Here is a 16,042-nt window from a genome sequence, read left to right on the forward strand (position 1 = left end):
AGACTTGCATGACGTGTCAGTGTACTCAGCAGAGAGTCCTTGATTACCTTGCCCCTTCAACGATCGCTGGACCTGGCGTGGCTGGTCCCCCGATGGCTCCACTCTACTGGGGCCCGTTCATTGCTGCTTGCAGCTTTAATTCAATTTAGATTTTTTTTTACATTGCTTAAATGATTTGGCTTAAAAAGAGACTCCTTCATCTTCCATAGATTGAAAAAATAATTGTACAACTATACATTTAAAGCATTCGAAAAACAAAGAATAAATGATTAAATAAATGCACCATGGCAACAATTCCTTGCATCTTAATAATAAAGGTGAGTTTGTGTCGGGGAGGAGAGGACGATGAGATAAATATTCTCTTCTTTCCCGCTGTGTGGTCCGTTTGGCTCCATTGCAGCGAGTCGGATCAAACAGACTAATACATCTGTAAACCTCTCAGACTGTCAGATAATCTGCTCTGACTATCTGTCCTCAACAAGCCTCCAATTAGCTCCCTCTCTCCCCTCTCCTCTCCCCCCTCCTCTCCTCTCCCTCTCTCTGCAGTGAACTGGTCTGATTCTCCGGCTGTGTGTCCCAGTCAGGCTCCCGTAGAAACACAATGCTCACAGTTTCAGAGGGATTCATTAATGAAGCTGGAGGCTCATTGTTTAAAACCTGGTGAGAGGAAGTTTTCTGTTTTCTGTTCTCCTATGCAGTTATCAGAAATCTCATCTAATAAACAAACAAAGGTTTGTTTCTGTCCTGTGGATGGACTTTCATTCATCTCCTTCTTTCTCTCTGTCTCTCTGTCTGTCCTCCTTCTCCCAGAAATAACCACAATTCCAGAAAGATTTTACCTGCATCATGTTTAATAATCATGTCATTTAATATCACAGTGTGAGAGTGGAGGAGTAGGTTGTCTTTCAGAAATAAACACATTTTAATTCTCCAGAAGCGAAACAAAAAGTCTGCAGATCGACAAATCATCAGGTAGAAACTGAGACACTTTCCAGAAAACTTTCAGGCTGATAATTAACAATAATTAAAGTCTTCACCTGTTTTTATTCAAATAAAGAATCAGAAATCAGTTTGAAGCTCTGTGATTGGATGTTTGTTGCCAAAGTCGTAGTTTTTATATACATTATATACATTATATAGTATAATATGAGAATATGAAGTCCATTCTCATGTGAAGCTGTATTACACAGATGTGCTGCGACATTTTACCCTTTTCTATTTTTTTTTTTACTTGATAATGGATAAAATGGTCAGAAATCTTTGCAGAACTGAACAAAGCACCAAATATTTTCTAACACAGTTGTTGGTATTTTGATCTGATGATTGAAACTAAATTAGTTACTAAATTACTAATTCTTGGATTATAAGTAGGAATGTGCATCTAGTAGAACTGCAGTGAATCTGTAAAGAGTGTGAAGTCTGAACAATTAAGGTTTTTAATTAATGTACAGCTGGTTTAAACTATTTACAGGGAAACCGAAAGAAAATAAATAAAAATAAAAATTTGAGACTCCAGCAGCTGATCAACAGGTAAAATAACTGCTGTGTGTCAAGCTTCATCCTCAACTGTCAGGATAAAAAAATAATGATTGTTCCTCCCAATAATGAAGGTGTATGTAGTTTCTCAGTTCATGAACCTCATGAAACACCATCATACAGACTGAGAAAAAACAGAATATTTATGATTCTTTCTGTGTAGCTGCATGTTTTTCTGCAGAGCCAGCTGTGTGCAGATGTTCTCTTCATCCTCTCCACCAGCTCCTCCACACAGCGGATGAGTTCAGTTTGTGAAATCAGTGAGAAACAACAGATTTCAGACACCAGATATGTTCCCTGTGAACTGTCAGAGAGACGGTGACTCACGTTGAGCTGCAGGCTCTCGGTCCACTGTCCGATGACGCGGTAGCCCGGCCCGGACACATTGTTCCACTGGTACTGGAAGAGGTCGTAGCGCCCGGGGGCGTCGCCGTTACGGTTGAACGTCACCGACGTACCAGCACTTCCTGTAGAGGACAAACAGCCAGTCAGTCAGTCAGTAAATCAGTCAATAAATCAGTCAGTCTATTAATCAGTCAGTCAATAAATCAGTCCATCAGGTCACCACAGAGATGAGTTTAATGCTACATGGATTTATTTTTATGTTCAAAGTGCTGCTCTCAGTTTATGCACCATTAATTAAATTTAGGTAAAACTTTAACTGGAAATCAAGAAAATAGAACATGAATGAAAGCTTGTTTGACCCACTCCTGCTGCTAGATCATGTCACAATAAATCTCTATAATTCTATCTAAATCTATCTAAATCTATATACATCAATGTAATTGTACATAAATCTATATAAATCTATATACATCAATGTAATTGTACATAAATCTATATAAACCTATATATTCTATATAAATCTATATAATTCTACATAAATCTATAAGTCCTGCAGCTCTGTGGAATCAGTACAATCAGAACAACTCAAACATGTCTTTGTGAAGAATAACACAGTTAGAATGACAGAAATCAGAAAAAAAATTATGCATTAAAAAAATCATAATAAAAAAGAAACTATATATAATCACTATTCCAAGTGCACACAGGTGTCGCAAATGTTGTAAAAATATAACGTAAAATTAACAAGAAAGTTGTAAGATGAACAAAAAAGACACAAACTTTCCAAAAAAGGCACAAAGAAACAGTTCTCCACATATACGTAGTGAAGTGTTGTCATGTTTCCAGCCTCTCCTGTCCTCTCCTCTCTGCTCTGTGTAAACAGCCTCTCTTGTCCTCTCCTCTCTGCTCTGTGTAAACAGCCTCCCCTGTCCTCTCCTCTCTGCTCTGTGTAAACAGTCTCTCCTGTCCTCTCCTCTCTGCTCCGTGTAAACAGCCTCTCCTGTCCTAATTTTTTGAGACTCTGAGTTTTGGGTTTTCATTATCTCTAAGCTAGAATCATCAAAATTACAAGAAAAACAGGCTTGGAATATTTCACTCTACACGCAATGAATCTATATGAACTTTTTCATGATATTTAAAATTTTTGAGATGTACCTGTAGTATCTACTCTACCAGTAAGCCCCCAGACCCCTCCTAAACATGCTCTTGAGTGTCGTCTGTGTGTTTTTTGTATTAATCGAGTGCATTCAGTGAAGACTCTTATTTCCCACCCTGACCTGGACCTCACAGCTCCCAGAGAGAACAGCAGTAAACCATCAGAGAGTCTCAGATGCAGACAGAGCTCCGTCTCTCTGATCGTTTGTTCCTGCTCGCTGCTTTAAACTCATTCATTCAGGAGTAAAGAAGCTCCACCAGCCTTCCTCTGATGATTTAAAGCACATCTAATATTCAAATCCTCAGACCTGATCTCACTTATCAGGGAAAGTAATTATCCTCCAGAAGAGAAGAGGAGCTGCAGGACTTCACACAGCTCAACACAGCACAGCACAGTGTGTGTGTGTGTGTGTGTGTGTGTGTGTGTTTCTGTCAGATGAAGCTGCTGAGGATGAGGATGAGGATGATGATGATGATGATGATGATGATGATGATGGTGGTGGTGGTGGTGTGTCTCTGCAGTGTGTGTGTGTGTGTGTGTGTGTGGATGCAGGTGAAGCTGATATGTGACATGAAGTTGTGGAAGAAAAAGCAGAAAATACTTCTTTCATAAAGCTGTTAAGCTTTTTATTGGCTCTCCTGCAGCCGACAGATTATTCTAGAACAGCTTTGAAAAAGTCTCACAGCAGTTTAAAAACAACCCAGAACTTCCTCTCGTTTTATGCCAAAAAATACATTTTAAAGACAGAATACAAAGGAGAAATTAAACAATAAAATATTTAATAACTTGAGAAATTGTGGGTTTTCATTTACTTTTTTATTATTTGTTTATATTGGAATAATGAGTACATAGCTGTATATATATATATATATATAATGTGAGAAAAGTAAATTTCTACCTTCTACTTTCTCAGACCCTGCAACTCTTGTTTTGTTTACTTTATTATGTTCTTTTTTGTTTATTATTTGTTTGTATTAGAATAATGAGTAATGGTTGTAAATAAAGCTTATATATATATATATATATAAATATATATATATATATATATATATATATATATATATATATATATATATATATATATATATCAAATCAAATGATCATTATATATTGTTTGTCAGGGATTTCTATTGTGAAACATTAAAACGATAATAAGAAGATTAAAGATGGAACCATTCATAGCCATGCCATTAAATATTCCAAATTAATATTTTAAACAAATGTCATACTGTAAATTGATATTTCAATTTTATTTTGCCTTTTTATTTTTTATGAATTAATTAATTTAATATTTAAATTTTTATTTTATTTATGTATTGTTTTTATGAAATTTTAAATATATTTAATCATTTTTTGCATTACATTTAAGTTAATGAATTCATGTTTTAAAAACGTGCTGATCTTCTGCAGAGTGTTTAGATGAGACTGGGCTCTCTAAGTGCTCGTGTCAGACAGGAGGATTGATTGACAGCTGGATCACAGAGGAATAGATTTTCAATCTAAGTGCCTCTCTCTATCTCTGTATTATCAGTGTGTCTCTCTCTCTCTCTATTATGAGTGTGTGCCGTGAGCAGAAGCTGCAGATCGATGTTCGGGTTAATAGCACCGCAGGCAGCTCGGCCCACCTCTTCACATTAAACGTATTTTGTTTCTCAGTCGATATCTGGCTCATGTTTGTTTCAATACGGAAAAGACAAAGCAGAGAGATCTTCTGTGTTGTTCTTCACTCTGCTGAGGGATTGTGATCTCGGCAATATGATCTGTTTATTAATAAAGAGAAACAGGGAGGAGGCGGAGCCGCAGCAGAGCAGCTTCTCCTCTTCTCCTCTTCTAATTAGTACGACTCTAATGAACGAGGGAGAGAGTTGAGCTGGAGCTTTGATTTGAAACGAGCTCGCTGCAGGCTTCACTAATCACCTGATAGAAGAGCCTTACAGCCAGAGACTCTGAATATATATATATATATATATATATATATATATAATATTAATAGAATATTTACTGAGTGTTAAACATATTTCTTATTTAAATGACCTGTGACATTTCATTAACAATTAAGACCCAATCATGACAGAATAACTAGATTTTCTGCTATTTAAAATTTTGGCAGATTATTATTGGACAAAGCTGATCAAAAATTGCATCGTTTGTTAATATTTTATTCATCTTTTAAGTTATTTACCATTTAATTTTAAAAGAGGTGAGGCTCAGTATATAAACAGACCTTACTCTTCAATTATACAGCCAATCATCACTAATTTTACAGGAAAATTTCACAGAAGTTCCTGAAACATAACCTGAACAAACAAAGCAACAAACGCCCTGTGTTGGAGAACCATAAAAACTAAACAAGTTGCTTTAGTAGTTTAATATGTGTTAAATATCGTGTCCTAATTATGCTGTAAAAAATAAAATCCTGTTGTCAAAACACATCAGGCAAGTGGAATGAGAAGAATGTAAACATGATTTTTAGGAGGCAGGGTTAAACACACACACACACACACACACACACACACACACACACAGTAAAGACATTAATATGAGTCTGCAGAAGGTCTTATAATAACTCTGCGTTTCATTTGCATCCTGGCTGCAGAGTGAAACATCTCGGAGGCCAACTGCTAGCTCATAAAGCCGCTCCGCCTTCTATTATCGGTGGTTTGAGGAGCGGAGCGGGGTGATGGAGTTCCTTCGGCGCTTTATGTTCCTAAACAGCGTAGTGAATGGAAAGTAAGTTTGGAGAGAGAAATCTTAGCACCTGGCACAGTCAGCCGCCGACTTAATGACCGCCTTCAATGAGAGCAGTCAGTCTGTGCTATGGGGCAATAAAAGTCTTAATGATGGCCCCTTTAACTCCAGAGCCATACATCATCTCACTTTACAACACCTGTTCACCAAAAACACTCTGCAGCTCCTTTCTGCTCCGCTGGTTCACACAGCAGCACCTCCTCACAGTTAGAGGAGGAGCACAGATTACATCACTGTTTACAGGGTTAGCAGTGAAATGATGATTAAATAATACTTTTTATTCTGTAAAACCAGCCTGTACATGTTCAGTAGCCTCCAGCAGCCTGTAGGCCTAAAGGAAGGGCCTTAAAGTTGTATATTTCTACTGGCCAGCAGAGGGCGACTCCATTGGCTGCAGAAAGAAGTCTGTTTGTCAATAAGAACATTTCTGACTTGATTTGGAACCTAAGTAAACATTCTCATAATGAGTTTATGTTCTCAATGGTTACTTTCAAGTCTTCTTCAATACAGCATAAGGATTACTTAGTAAATTACAGTCCAGTTAGAGTGAAATAGATGATATTGGCAGGTCACTACAATTGTGCACTGTTGGTTTTTCGTCTTTTAAGTTATATGATTTGTTCTTATCTTGTGTCTTGTTCAGAGTTCAGATGGACTAAAAAACTCTCTGAGGTGTTGAACGTTTGACAAAAACACCTGAAGAAGAAGAACTTCTTTTGCTCTTTGAAAGTTAAGCAGCGGGTTAAAAACTATCCACAAATATGGAGGATCTGACTCTATTTGCCAAACCCCGTCCTTGAAGGCAAACTGACCAATCAGAGTGTAGCAGGTCCAAAAACTGTGCCGATCTGCCCCAAAGACTGTGATTTTCCAGCTGGTTTTGTAGATTTAATTCTCTATTGATCATATTTTGTATTAATATCTGAATGTGTAAATTAACTAAAGCACTCAGACAAACGTAGTGCCTTAAAAAGTAGAATATTTCCCTCTGAGATGTAGTGGAGTAGAAATACAGTATAGAGTACCATAGAAAATATTCTGAAATAAAGTACAAGTACATCTGAGTGTGTATTTCTAATCTATTAGAATATGTTTATAGAAAATCTATAGAGGATCTAAAAACTTGTTCTGAGTTTCATAATAAGACACTGAGGATGGAACAGATTTCATGTGTTTGTCCTGAGAACGGTGCAGATATTCAGTTATATAAGACAGAAGAGTTGCACTGTGTTGCTACTTCAGTCTGTGTTTGGACTCAGAATAGATCATGAGTCCTGATCTGCACTTTAATCAAGGCGGTATTTCTGTATTTTGATGTAATTACATAAAAAAAGGCTGAAATAAGTCCCTATAAGGCATGATGAAGAGCGCGCTGATGATGGAAGATAAAAACCCTGAAGAACACGATACAGCCGCAATTTTATGAGACAGTCCAGACAATTTTATACACTTTTATAACCTGGAGTGTTTTTACGATCAGCTGGCTTCCACTCGATTAGACTAGAGCTGAAGCTGCTCTCGTCTCACAGACTCGCTTGTGTGTCTCACAGTATATATTGTTAAAGACCACTTTATGTCCTGCAGAAGGACAAGGCCATCCGTCCACTCACCATTGAAGCTGACGCTGCGGATGTACTTGAGTAGTTTCTTCCCTCCGGCCAGGTCCATTTCGGGGCAGATGCCTGAGTTCTCGGGACACAGGTCCCTCTGCATGTTGTGCAGAGCGTGGGCCATGGCGTACACAGCGTCGATCACAAACTGCACTTTACCCTCCTGCTCGTACTTGGAGTCGATGCTGATCCGCTCCTGACCTGAGACACGCAGACAGCAGGGACAAAATATTTACTGGGAAATACAAGTTAAAGGCATAGATCTATGTACTTAATTTCATTGAAACATATTTTAAATTATGAATTGGGGTTTCTTTGGTTTATTACTCAAACTCTGAACCCCAACAAGACGTTTCAGGGTTTTTTGTTGTTTCTCTTTTTACATTCTCCTCCAACATATAATATCTATATACATCTATAAGTCCTGCAACTCTATGGAATCAGCACAATCAGAACAACTCAAACATGTCTTAGTGCAGAATAATACAATTAGAATGACAGAAATCAGAATATATATATATATATATATATATATATATAAATTATATTTAATGTGAATGAAACAGAATTTCTATATAAACACTTTTCCAAGTGTACACAAAATTAACAAGAAAGTTGTAAAATGACAAAAAAAAGACAAACTTTCCAAAAAAGGCACAAAATGACAAAAAAAGAGGTAAATAGACCAAAGATAGACGCAAAATGACCCAAAAAGATGCAACATGACAAAAAAAACACAGAAACTTTCCAAAAAAGACACAAAATAACCAAAACCATTTTCTGTTTCTCCTATTGTACATATTGCTGTCTCCAGCCTCTCGTGTCCTCTCCTCTCTGCTCTGTGTAAACAGATTTTCAGTGAATATTTGTCACTTTAAGTAGGATGCTGATTATTAATTCATCAATTTATTATTTTAATTTTTGGTTTGAAAAAATAGTTAAAATAGTGTCAAATGGAGTCCGAAGTGACAGCAAAACTCCACATTACTACATGAATGTTATTTACATTATTGAAAGAAAAAACAACAAATAAATTTTACATTAAAAATTACTTCAACAATCCAAATACTTTCACATGAAATATATGTCAATTGATTAATGAATTAATTGACTAATCTAAAATAGATTTATAAAACATATATTAGTATAACTATATCTGTCAAATAAATATAGTGGAGTAAGAAGAAAAGTTGAGGTACTATAAACAACAAACAGAAAGTTGTTAAATGTTGCCGTCGTCGTCTAACTGAGCTTGTTCCAGCCGAGCGTCTCTCTGTTCTATTGCTGACTCGCAGCATTAACGTTAATTAGCTGCAGCTGATAACATCAGTCAGCTAAAACTCTGTTGTTCTCTGTTATGCATACTGACTCGAGCCTCGTATATCTCTCACAAACAGCTCTGACAGCGCTTCTGCCACGCCACTAAAAAGTGAAATATTTCTCTCTGAAATGTTGTGAGTAGAAGCACAGAGTGAATAAGAGCATAATGTTAATGTTGTATAATGTTTTCTTCAGCAGAATAACTTCACCTGCAGATTTCTCTCCTCAGATTAATGACTCTGAGTTATTCCTCTGTCTTTCTGTGAGCACAAAGTGTAAAAATGAGACATTTACAAAATCTTTTATGAGCCAGAGAAGTGCTGAGCAGCGTGGCTCCCCTATGTGAGCCTTTCTCCGGCTGCTGCTGCAGCCCGAGGGAGACAAACCTGAGCCTGTCTCAGCACAAAAGACAAGAGTCTCCAAAGTTATGTGCTGCCCAAACAGCAGCAGTTTGCATTGTTCGATAACAGGATTACGGCGTCTGCTGTGTCAGTCGGCCAGTGAAACGGAGGATATTGGCCTTTTATTAGCTGCTGCATGGACATGTGGTCCAGCTGATATGATGGAGGACGGCTGGGCTAGAAGTGGTTTTAAATATAACTTATTTTCTGTAATTGTTCAGTAATTGATCTGTTTCACCTGCTGCCTCTCTACAACATGAAGTAAAGTGCTGCAGCTTCTTTTTGTTTCTTGCCATCTCTCGTCAAGGCCTTATCATTAAATTGGTTAAGGCTGCTGAATTTAATAAACAGAGAACAAGGCGTGGAGGAGGGTTTTTGCTACTTTTGACGATTCAAACACATTACAGATAGACAATAGGAATATTTTAAGACACAGGCAAGGTAAGAGGTAAGGTAAGAGGTAAGGTAAAAGGTAAGGTAACGTAAGAGGCAAGGTAAGAGGTAAGAGGTATGGTAGGGTAAGATAAAAGATAAGGTAAGAGGTAAGGTAAGGTAAGAGGTAAGGTGAGAGGTAAGGTAAGATAAGGTAAGAGGTAAAGTAAGAGGTAAGGTAAAAGGTAAGGTAAGGTAAGATAAGGTAAGGTAAGGTAAGAGGTAAGGTCAGATAAAAGGTAAGGTTAAGGTAAGAGGTAAGATAAAAGGTAAGGTTAGGTAAGAGGTCAGGTAAGAGGTAAGATAAAAGGTAAGGTTAAGGTAATTGGTAAGGTAAGAGGTAAGTTAAGGTATTTTGATGATTCTAACACATTACAGATAGACAACAGGAATATACTAAGACAGAAAATGTACTTTTCAGAAACAGACAATAGTGACTCTGAATAAAACACTACAGACAGAATGAGAGAAACTAAACAACTCACATCTCAACCAGCACAAACAAAGACAGCATACTTTTATAATCGCCAAAAAAGTCATATATTGCCATAAATGCCAAAAAAATGCCTGACAGTGCCAAACTGATGTTTTTTTTGGCAAGTTTATACACAGCTGAACCCTCAGCAGTGCAGCTTCCTGCATAAACGAAAAAGTGGGAAAATGATACAAGAACTCACAGAAACTAGTATACTTTATTATACAGCACTTTACTAGCAGGTATGCAGAACAGGTTTTCCTATATAGTCTTGTTACTTAAATTAAATACAGGGAAAAATATTTTACATTGTAAAATCGCTGTTCTGCTGCTCTCATGTTACCTCTGTTTTGTAATTTTGTGTCTTTCTTTGGTAATTTTACATCAGATTTTGTTCATTTTACATAATTTTTTGGATATTTCATGTTTTTTTTCTGATCATTTTGTGTCTTTTTTGGTCATTTTTTGTATTTTCTGATTATTTTGTGTCTGTTTTGGTAATTTTACATTTCTTTACGTCTCCTGGTGAAAGTCCTGGTTTGTTTGACCCGTCCACCTCTCCTCCCTCCCACCCACCCTAACTGCATCTTTGTGCTTTATACTCTGCCTCGTTGTCATTATAATTGAATTAAATGAGCCACAGAAGTTACTGAAAATTAATTTACTTTTATTTCCACATGGGACATGAACCCTGTTCTCCTGGTGGAAGTCCTGTTTTTTTTTTTTTACATGGTTTACATTGTAACATATTTACACCTGCTAACGATGCTAACAGCTGGCTAAGGTTCTTCTCTATCTTTGCATTTACTTTCTTTACTTTACCTATTTTCCCTCTGTAGCGTGAATATTCCATCTGATCATGTGTGAAGCTTGCTTTAGACCTATTGAGGCGCCATAGTACCAAATCAACAGGAGAATAAGAGTTAAATAAAGAAGTCAGACAGAATACTCACCTTTAGCACCACCAACAGGTTGACACATTAAAGCCTCATTAACATGCTGCTGTCTCTACTAAAGAAGCTGCAGCACGACAGAAATAAATAAATAAATATCTTTCTACAAGGCTCCAAGCTTTATTTAACCCCAGCTGTGTAGCCACCTGATCACACAAACACTTTGTTTCTACAACTTCACGGTTTGCTCAGAATGAGACGTGATCATTTTTGCAAAAGATACACAATTAAAAAGAAAACAAAGAAGCTTCTGTGATGATTAAGTTGCCTAAATATTCTTGATGACAATGAGAGGGAGAGATGCAAATACAGGCAGACAATCAGCAAGCCGGTGGGGTGGAGAGGAAGCTGCAGATCACAGTGAAGTCAATTACTAAGAAATGTTCTGCTGGTGTTTCCTGAAACTGCTGGAAACATTATGCAGCAAAACGCTGAATAACCAAAGCGGTTTAAAAGGCAGCAGCTGCAGGGACTCGGCTTACACTAAATGTTTGGCTTGAAAAAAATAATTTAAAAAAGTCCCTGAAAGACTTTGATATTGTGATATTTCACGCTTTAAAAGAGGACAGAGTTTCTGCTGCGGCCTCATTGTGCTGCAAGACTCCTCCATAAATCTGAATTTATTACATAACAGAAGCTTTATGCAGATTTTTCCTTCTTCTGGAAAGAAAGGGGCAACACTGTTAGGTTTGTTTTGGTTAATTACACAGAAAGTGGCCAGGAGAGAGAATCTGGTTCATCTGAATGGTTTAAATATTCTTCTTTATTTTAGATATCTATACTCTGTTCTACTGGCTGGATGCATAATCCTGATGAGAGCATTGTTTCCATGCTTCACATAAAAAGCCTCAGTTCAAAATCTCTTATCTTATATTCTTGGATGTCTTGAATGAAATGCATGCACCAATAATCATTTGGCATGACTATAACTTCACAAACTGTGACAAATGTGGCCTAGGGAGTCTGTAGTCCTCAGAGAAACAGCGCTGTCCGTTTTTGTAACTCTCTGAACACCATTATTCAATGTATGAATATGTATGTTTTCTTTAAAAAAAAACACATTGGGGGATTTTTTAAGAAACTGTAGAAACATCAGGATCATCATCAAAGTGACCAAAACAAAGCTTAATCTCTTTATTCTACATATGTCATTTAGAATAAAGTCTGTGCACTAACCAGATCCTGTTAAATACAATAAATTCTGCTCTATAATCAGTTTTCAGTAATATAAGTGTAATGCTTGCATCTCCTATCATTTTCCGTCTATAATAGATTTTATTGTCAGGCGACCTTTTTCTGTATTCCTGCACCCGATTTATGCAGCTCACAGGCTATTTAGGGACCCCAGGACACACAAAGATTCACATGCAAGAGGACACAATAACACATTTACTGCAGGAGAAACACTGACTGTTATCAGCATAAAGTGGGCATGCCAGTAAAGAGGAGACTCGTTGGTTATCAGCATAAAGGGGCATGTCTGTAAAGAGGAGACTAGTGGGGTATCAACATAAAGTGGGCATGTCAGTAAAGAGGAGACTTGTGGGTTATCAACATAAAGTGGGCATGTCAGTAAAGAGGAGACTCGTGGGGTATCAACATAAAGTGGGCATGTCAGTAAAGAGGAGACTTGTGGTTTATCAACATAAAGTGAGCATGTCAGTAAAGAGGAGACTCGTGGGGTATCAACATAAAATGGGCATGTCAGTAAAGAGGAGACTTGTGGTTTATCAACATAAAGTGGGCATGTCAGTAAAGAGGAGACTCGTGGGGTATCAACATAAAGTGGGCATGTCAGTAAAGAGGAGACTTGTGGTTTATCAACATAAAGTGAGCATGTCAGTAACGAGGAGACTTGTGGTATATAGGTCAGAGAGAGATAGAGAGAGGCGAGGGGGGAGAGATCGATGAAGAGATAATGTAGCATAAACGCAAATGACAAAAAGGGCTGAAGACACACAGGAGAGTTAATGGAGTGGATCAGAAACTCCCAGCAGTCTCTGCTGCTCCGTCTCTCTGCAACACGCAACATGATCATAATGAAGTAACATATTTGTTCCGACGCTGCGGCTCTCCTGCACGCCACCAAACACCAGCTGACTGCAGGAACATTTGCTTCTTCTTCATCCTCTTTCAGTTTCACCAACACGACTTTACACTTTCAAATCACGTGCAATGAAGCCAAAATCAAACCTTACATATGATAACAGAGCTTGTTTCTAACAGCAGCAACCCCACCGGCTGCAGATCGTATGTTTCACTGGTGTAAAAAAGCTGCAGTTTCTCAAAATGTATGCTACATAATGACTGAGCTAGGTTTAGGACAGAAACCTTCCTGTCCTCAGAAAAGACAATAAAATGTATTTTTCAGCGTATGGTTGGACTAACAGACACTCCAAGGAGTCGCTGTTCAGTTTTCTGAGGTCAGTAACGAACATTTCGTTTTTGTTTTTTTGCCAAAACTAACATCCAGTTAATGCTCCAGTTAATGTTAACATGAGTCAGTCAGGTTGAGGTGTAGAGAGGCTGTAGTCAGTGATCAGATCCCTCTCGCTCCTCCACAGTCCAGATATGGTCTGATCCCTGTTTCCGAGAACAAGATGGCGACACAAGATGATGACGAGTGAAACACTGAATTTGATGCCTCAAACGGGCCACCAACCAAGGGGATGTCACTCCGTCCATTATTTATACAGTCTATGACATGACATGACCATCTGGACTACACATGAGTTTTTCTTAAAAAAAGGATTTTAGGATTTTTCATATAATAAAAAACAGTCAGTAACTCAGCCAGGATTTTCTTCACAGAAAAGAAAAAAGAAAACGACTCAGAGAACTTTCTGAGTCTTGTTCTTGTGAGAGAACCTTGACCTCAAAGTGTGACTAATAATCATCACGTCGTGTGTTGGTGCAGTCTGAAGTTCTCTTGCACCGCCCGAACTCAATCAGAAGTCTTGTGCTTGATATTTGCTGTCTTCAGAGAAACATTCAGAAAGTTTTCTGCCTTTTGTCAACACTTCTGTCACGACATGTTTCTCTTCTGAAAGCAGAGCGAACCTCGACCCTCTGACTCTTTCCAGGTTTTTTGTGAAAAACATTTCCAGTGAAGTCCTTGAGAGGTTTGGTCTCCGTCAGCTGCTCCTCTGCCGCTGCACAGTCGATCTCATTCAGAACTTTATCTGCAGCGGCACTGATGTTCAGATTCACTGTTACTCTGAGAGAAAGTTGCTGCTTTTATTTGATTTATTTGACTTTTCTTCACATCCTGTTAATTTCCTGCAGGTAGACCTCCTCTCTCTCTTCTCTGACCTGCTCGCCTGTCAGCAGAATGAGTCTTTAGCTTTCGTTTTTAACCAAAAGACAACAAATAAAGAAGAAGAGATTTGTGTGAGGGTATTTCCTCAGCTGGGATCTCATTAACTGACAGCTTTGCATCTTTCTGTTTCTCTGAATAATCATATGAGCAGAATTATGGATGTCCTCCTCTTCCTCCAAACAAACTCACACTTTAACCTCTGCTAGTCTCGTAAACACTCAGATAAACATCCTGAAGCAGCTTCCTTCTTTCTGAAACCAATCTTCCAGCTGATCAAACTGTTTTCTCTCATATTTCTGAAATCTGATCATATGGAACACACCAAATGATCTCAGACTGACTCTCAAAGTCCTCTCAGCTCACAGAGCCTCACAGACTCACAACCGCTAATTGATGAGTTGATTTAATCAACAGATCTGTAAATCTGAATTTTACCACAAAGAATCATATGAAAGCGCCATAACGGTTAGTGATACCTGTAATGGATGCAAACAATCCCCTGCCAATCATATCCAAATGTTCTAGTCATGTCCTAAATTGTCATCCTTTTGGGAGATCGTTTTTGACAGGATAAGTAGGGCATACAGCCAGACCGTTCCTTTTAATCCACTATCAGCCATTTTCGGGATATCCCCTGATATCATCCTCTCTGTGGCAACTAAACATGCTGTTGCCTTTACAACCTTGCTGGCCAGGCCATTGATTCTGTTCGACTGGAGGCTGGCTCGCCCCCCATCACATGGCCGCTGGATCAACCAAGTCCTTTATAATCTGAAACTTGAAAAACTAAGGTTCTCACTGAAGTCACTAAGTCATTCTGAAGCTCATGGAGTCCTTTCCTGTCATACGTTAACTGTTTTGCCTTATCTCCGGATTTAGATGAGGACTAAATTGCTTTACTTACCTCTTTACTTCTCTGTGTAAACTGCTATCCCCCTTTACTTTAAGCTTTCTCTATTTATTTATTCTTGCTGTCTTTTTGAGTCCTGGTTATGTACATGTCCTCGCTGTGATGGGTGAACAGACGGCTTATATACATATATATATACATATATATATATATATACATATATATATATATATATATATATATATATATATATATATATATATATATATATATATGTATATATATATATACATACACAGGGTTTTTTTTCTTCTTCTCTTGTTTAGAGGATTGTCTGTCTCTTGTTGTATTTGTGTGGGTGTGTATGTGTGTATGTGTGTGTGCTGTCTGACTGTGTGTATACGTGTGTCATATGTACCTGTTCTCCAAACTGTACGACCATATGTTGTTTGTTCTGACCCTAAATAATTCTATAATAATAGTCATTAAAACTCTGCAGGAGATGAACACAGTCAGGCTCAAACATGACACCAGGCTGCAGGTTCATTATGATGAAGGAGGTTAGGCATTAATAAAAAAATAAATAAAAGTATAAAGGTTAATAAAATAAAACTCTAAATCTGTAGTCGTGTTAGGAAAGAAAAAAAGGGCAATTTTAATTATTTGTTTTATTACATATTCGGTATAGGTTTTATTGTTCATTCAGTTTTATTATTATTTTCTGTTTTTATCTTCTTTTTCTCGCTCGTTAAACTTCACACAGACAGATAAAAGCCAAACTGAACGCCTAATTATAACAACAAACCGTGTGTTTATTCTATGTGTGCATTAATAACATTAGTTTTAATCAGAAAACTTAATTGGGTTTCAAATTGGATTAATTTTGGTCTGATTAAT

General features: G+C 37.6%; 1 protein-coding gene across 1 annotated transcript in view; it reads right to left on the minus strand.

Annotated features, from left to right (window-relative positions):
* LOC131968995 (metabotropic glutamate receptor 7) overlaps positions 1–16,042 on the minus strand; it is a 298,334-nt gene that overhangs the window by 59,227 nt on the left and 223,065 nt on the right. The window contains exons 6-7 of the mRNA XM_059330093.1: positions 7,396–7,596; positions 1,864–2,003 (exon numbers count right to left, since the gene is read on the minus strand). Coding sequence (XP_059186076.1) covers positions 1,864–2,003; positions 7,396–7,596 — 341 coding nt within the window. The remainder of the gene's footprint in view (positions 1–1,863; positions 2,004–7,395; positions 7,597–16,042) is intronic.

This window comes from Centropristis striata, chromosome 3 (genome assembly GCF_030273125.1).
Source record: "Centropristis striata isolate RG_2023a ecotype Rhode Island chromosome 3, C.striata_1.0, whole genome shotgun sequence".
Taxonomy (NCBI): Eukaryota; Metazoa; Chordata; class Actinopteri; order Perciformes; family Serranidae; genus Centropristis; species Centropristis striata.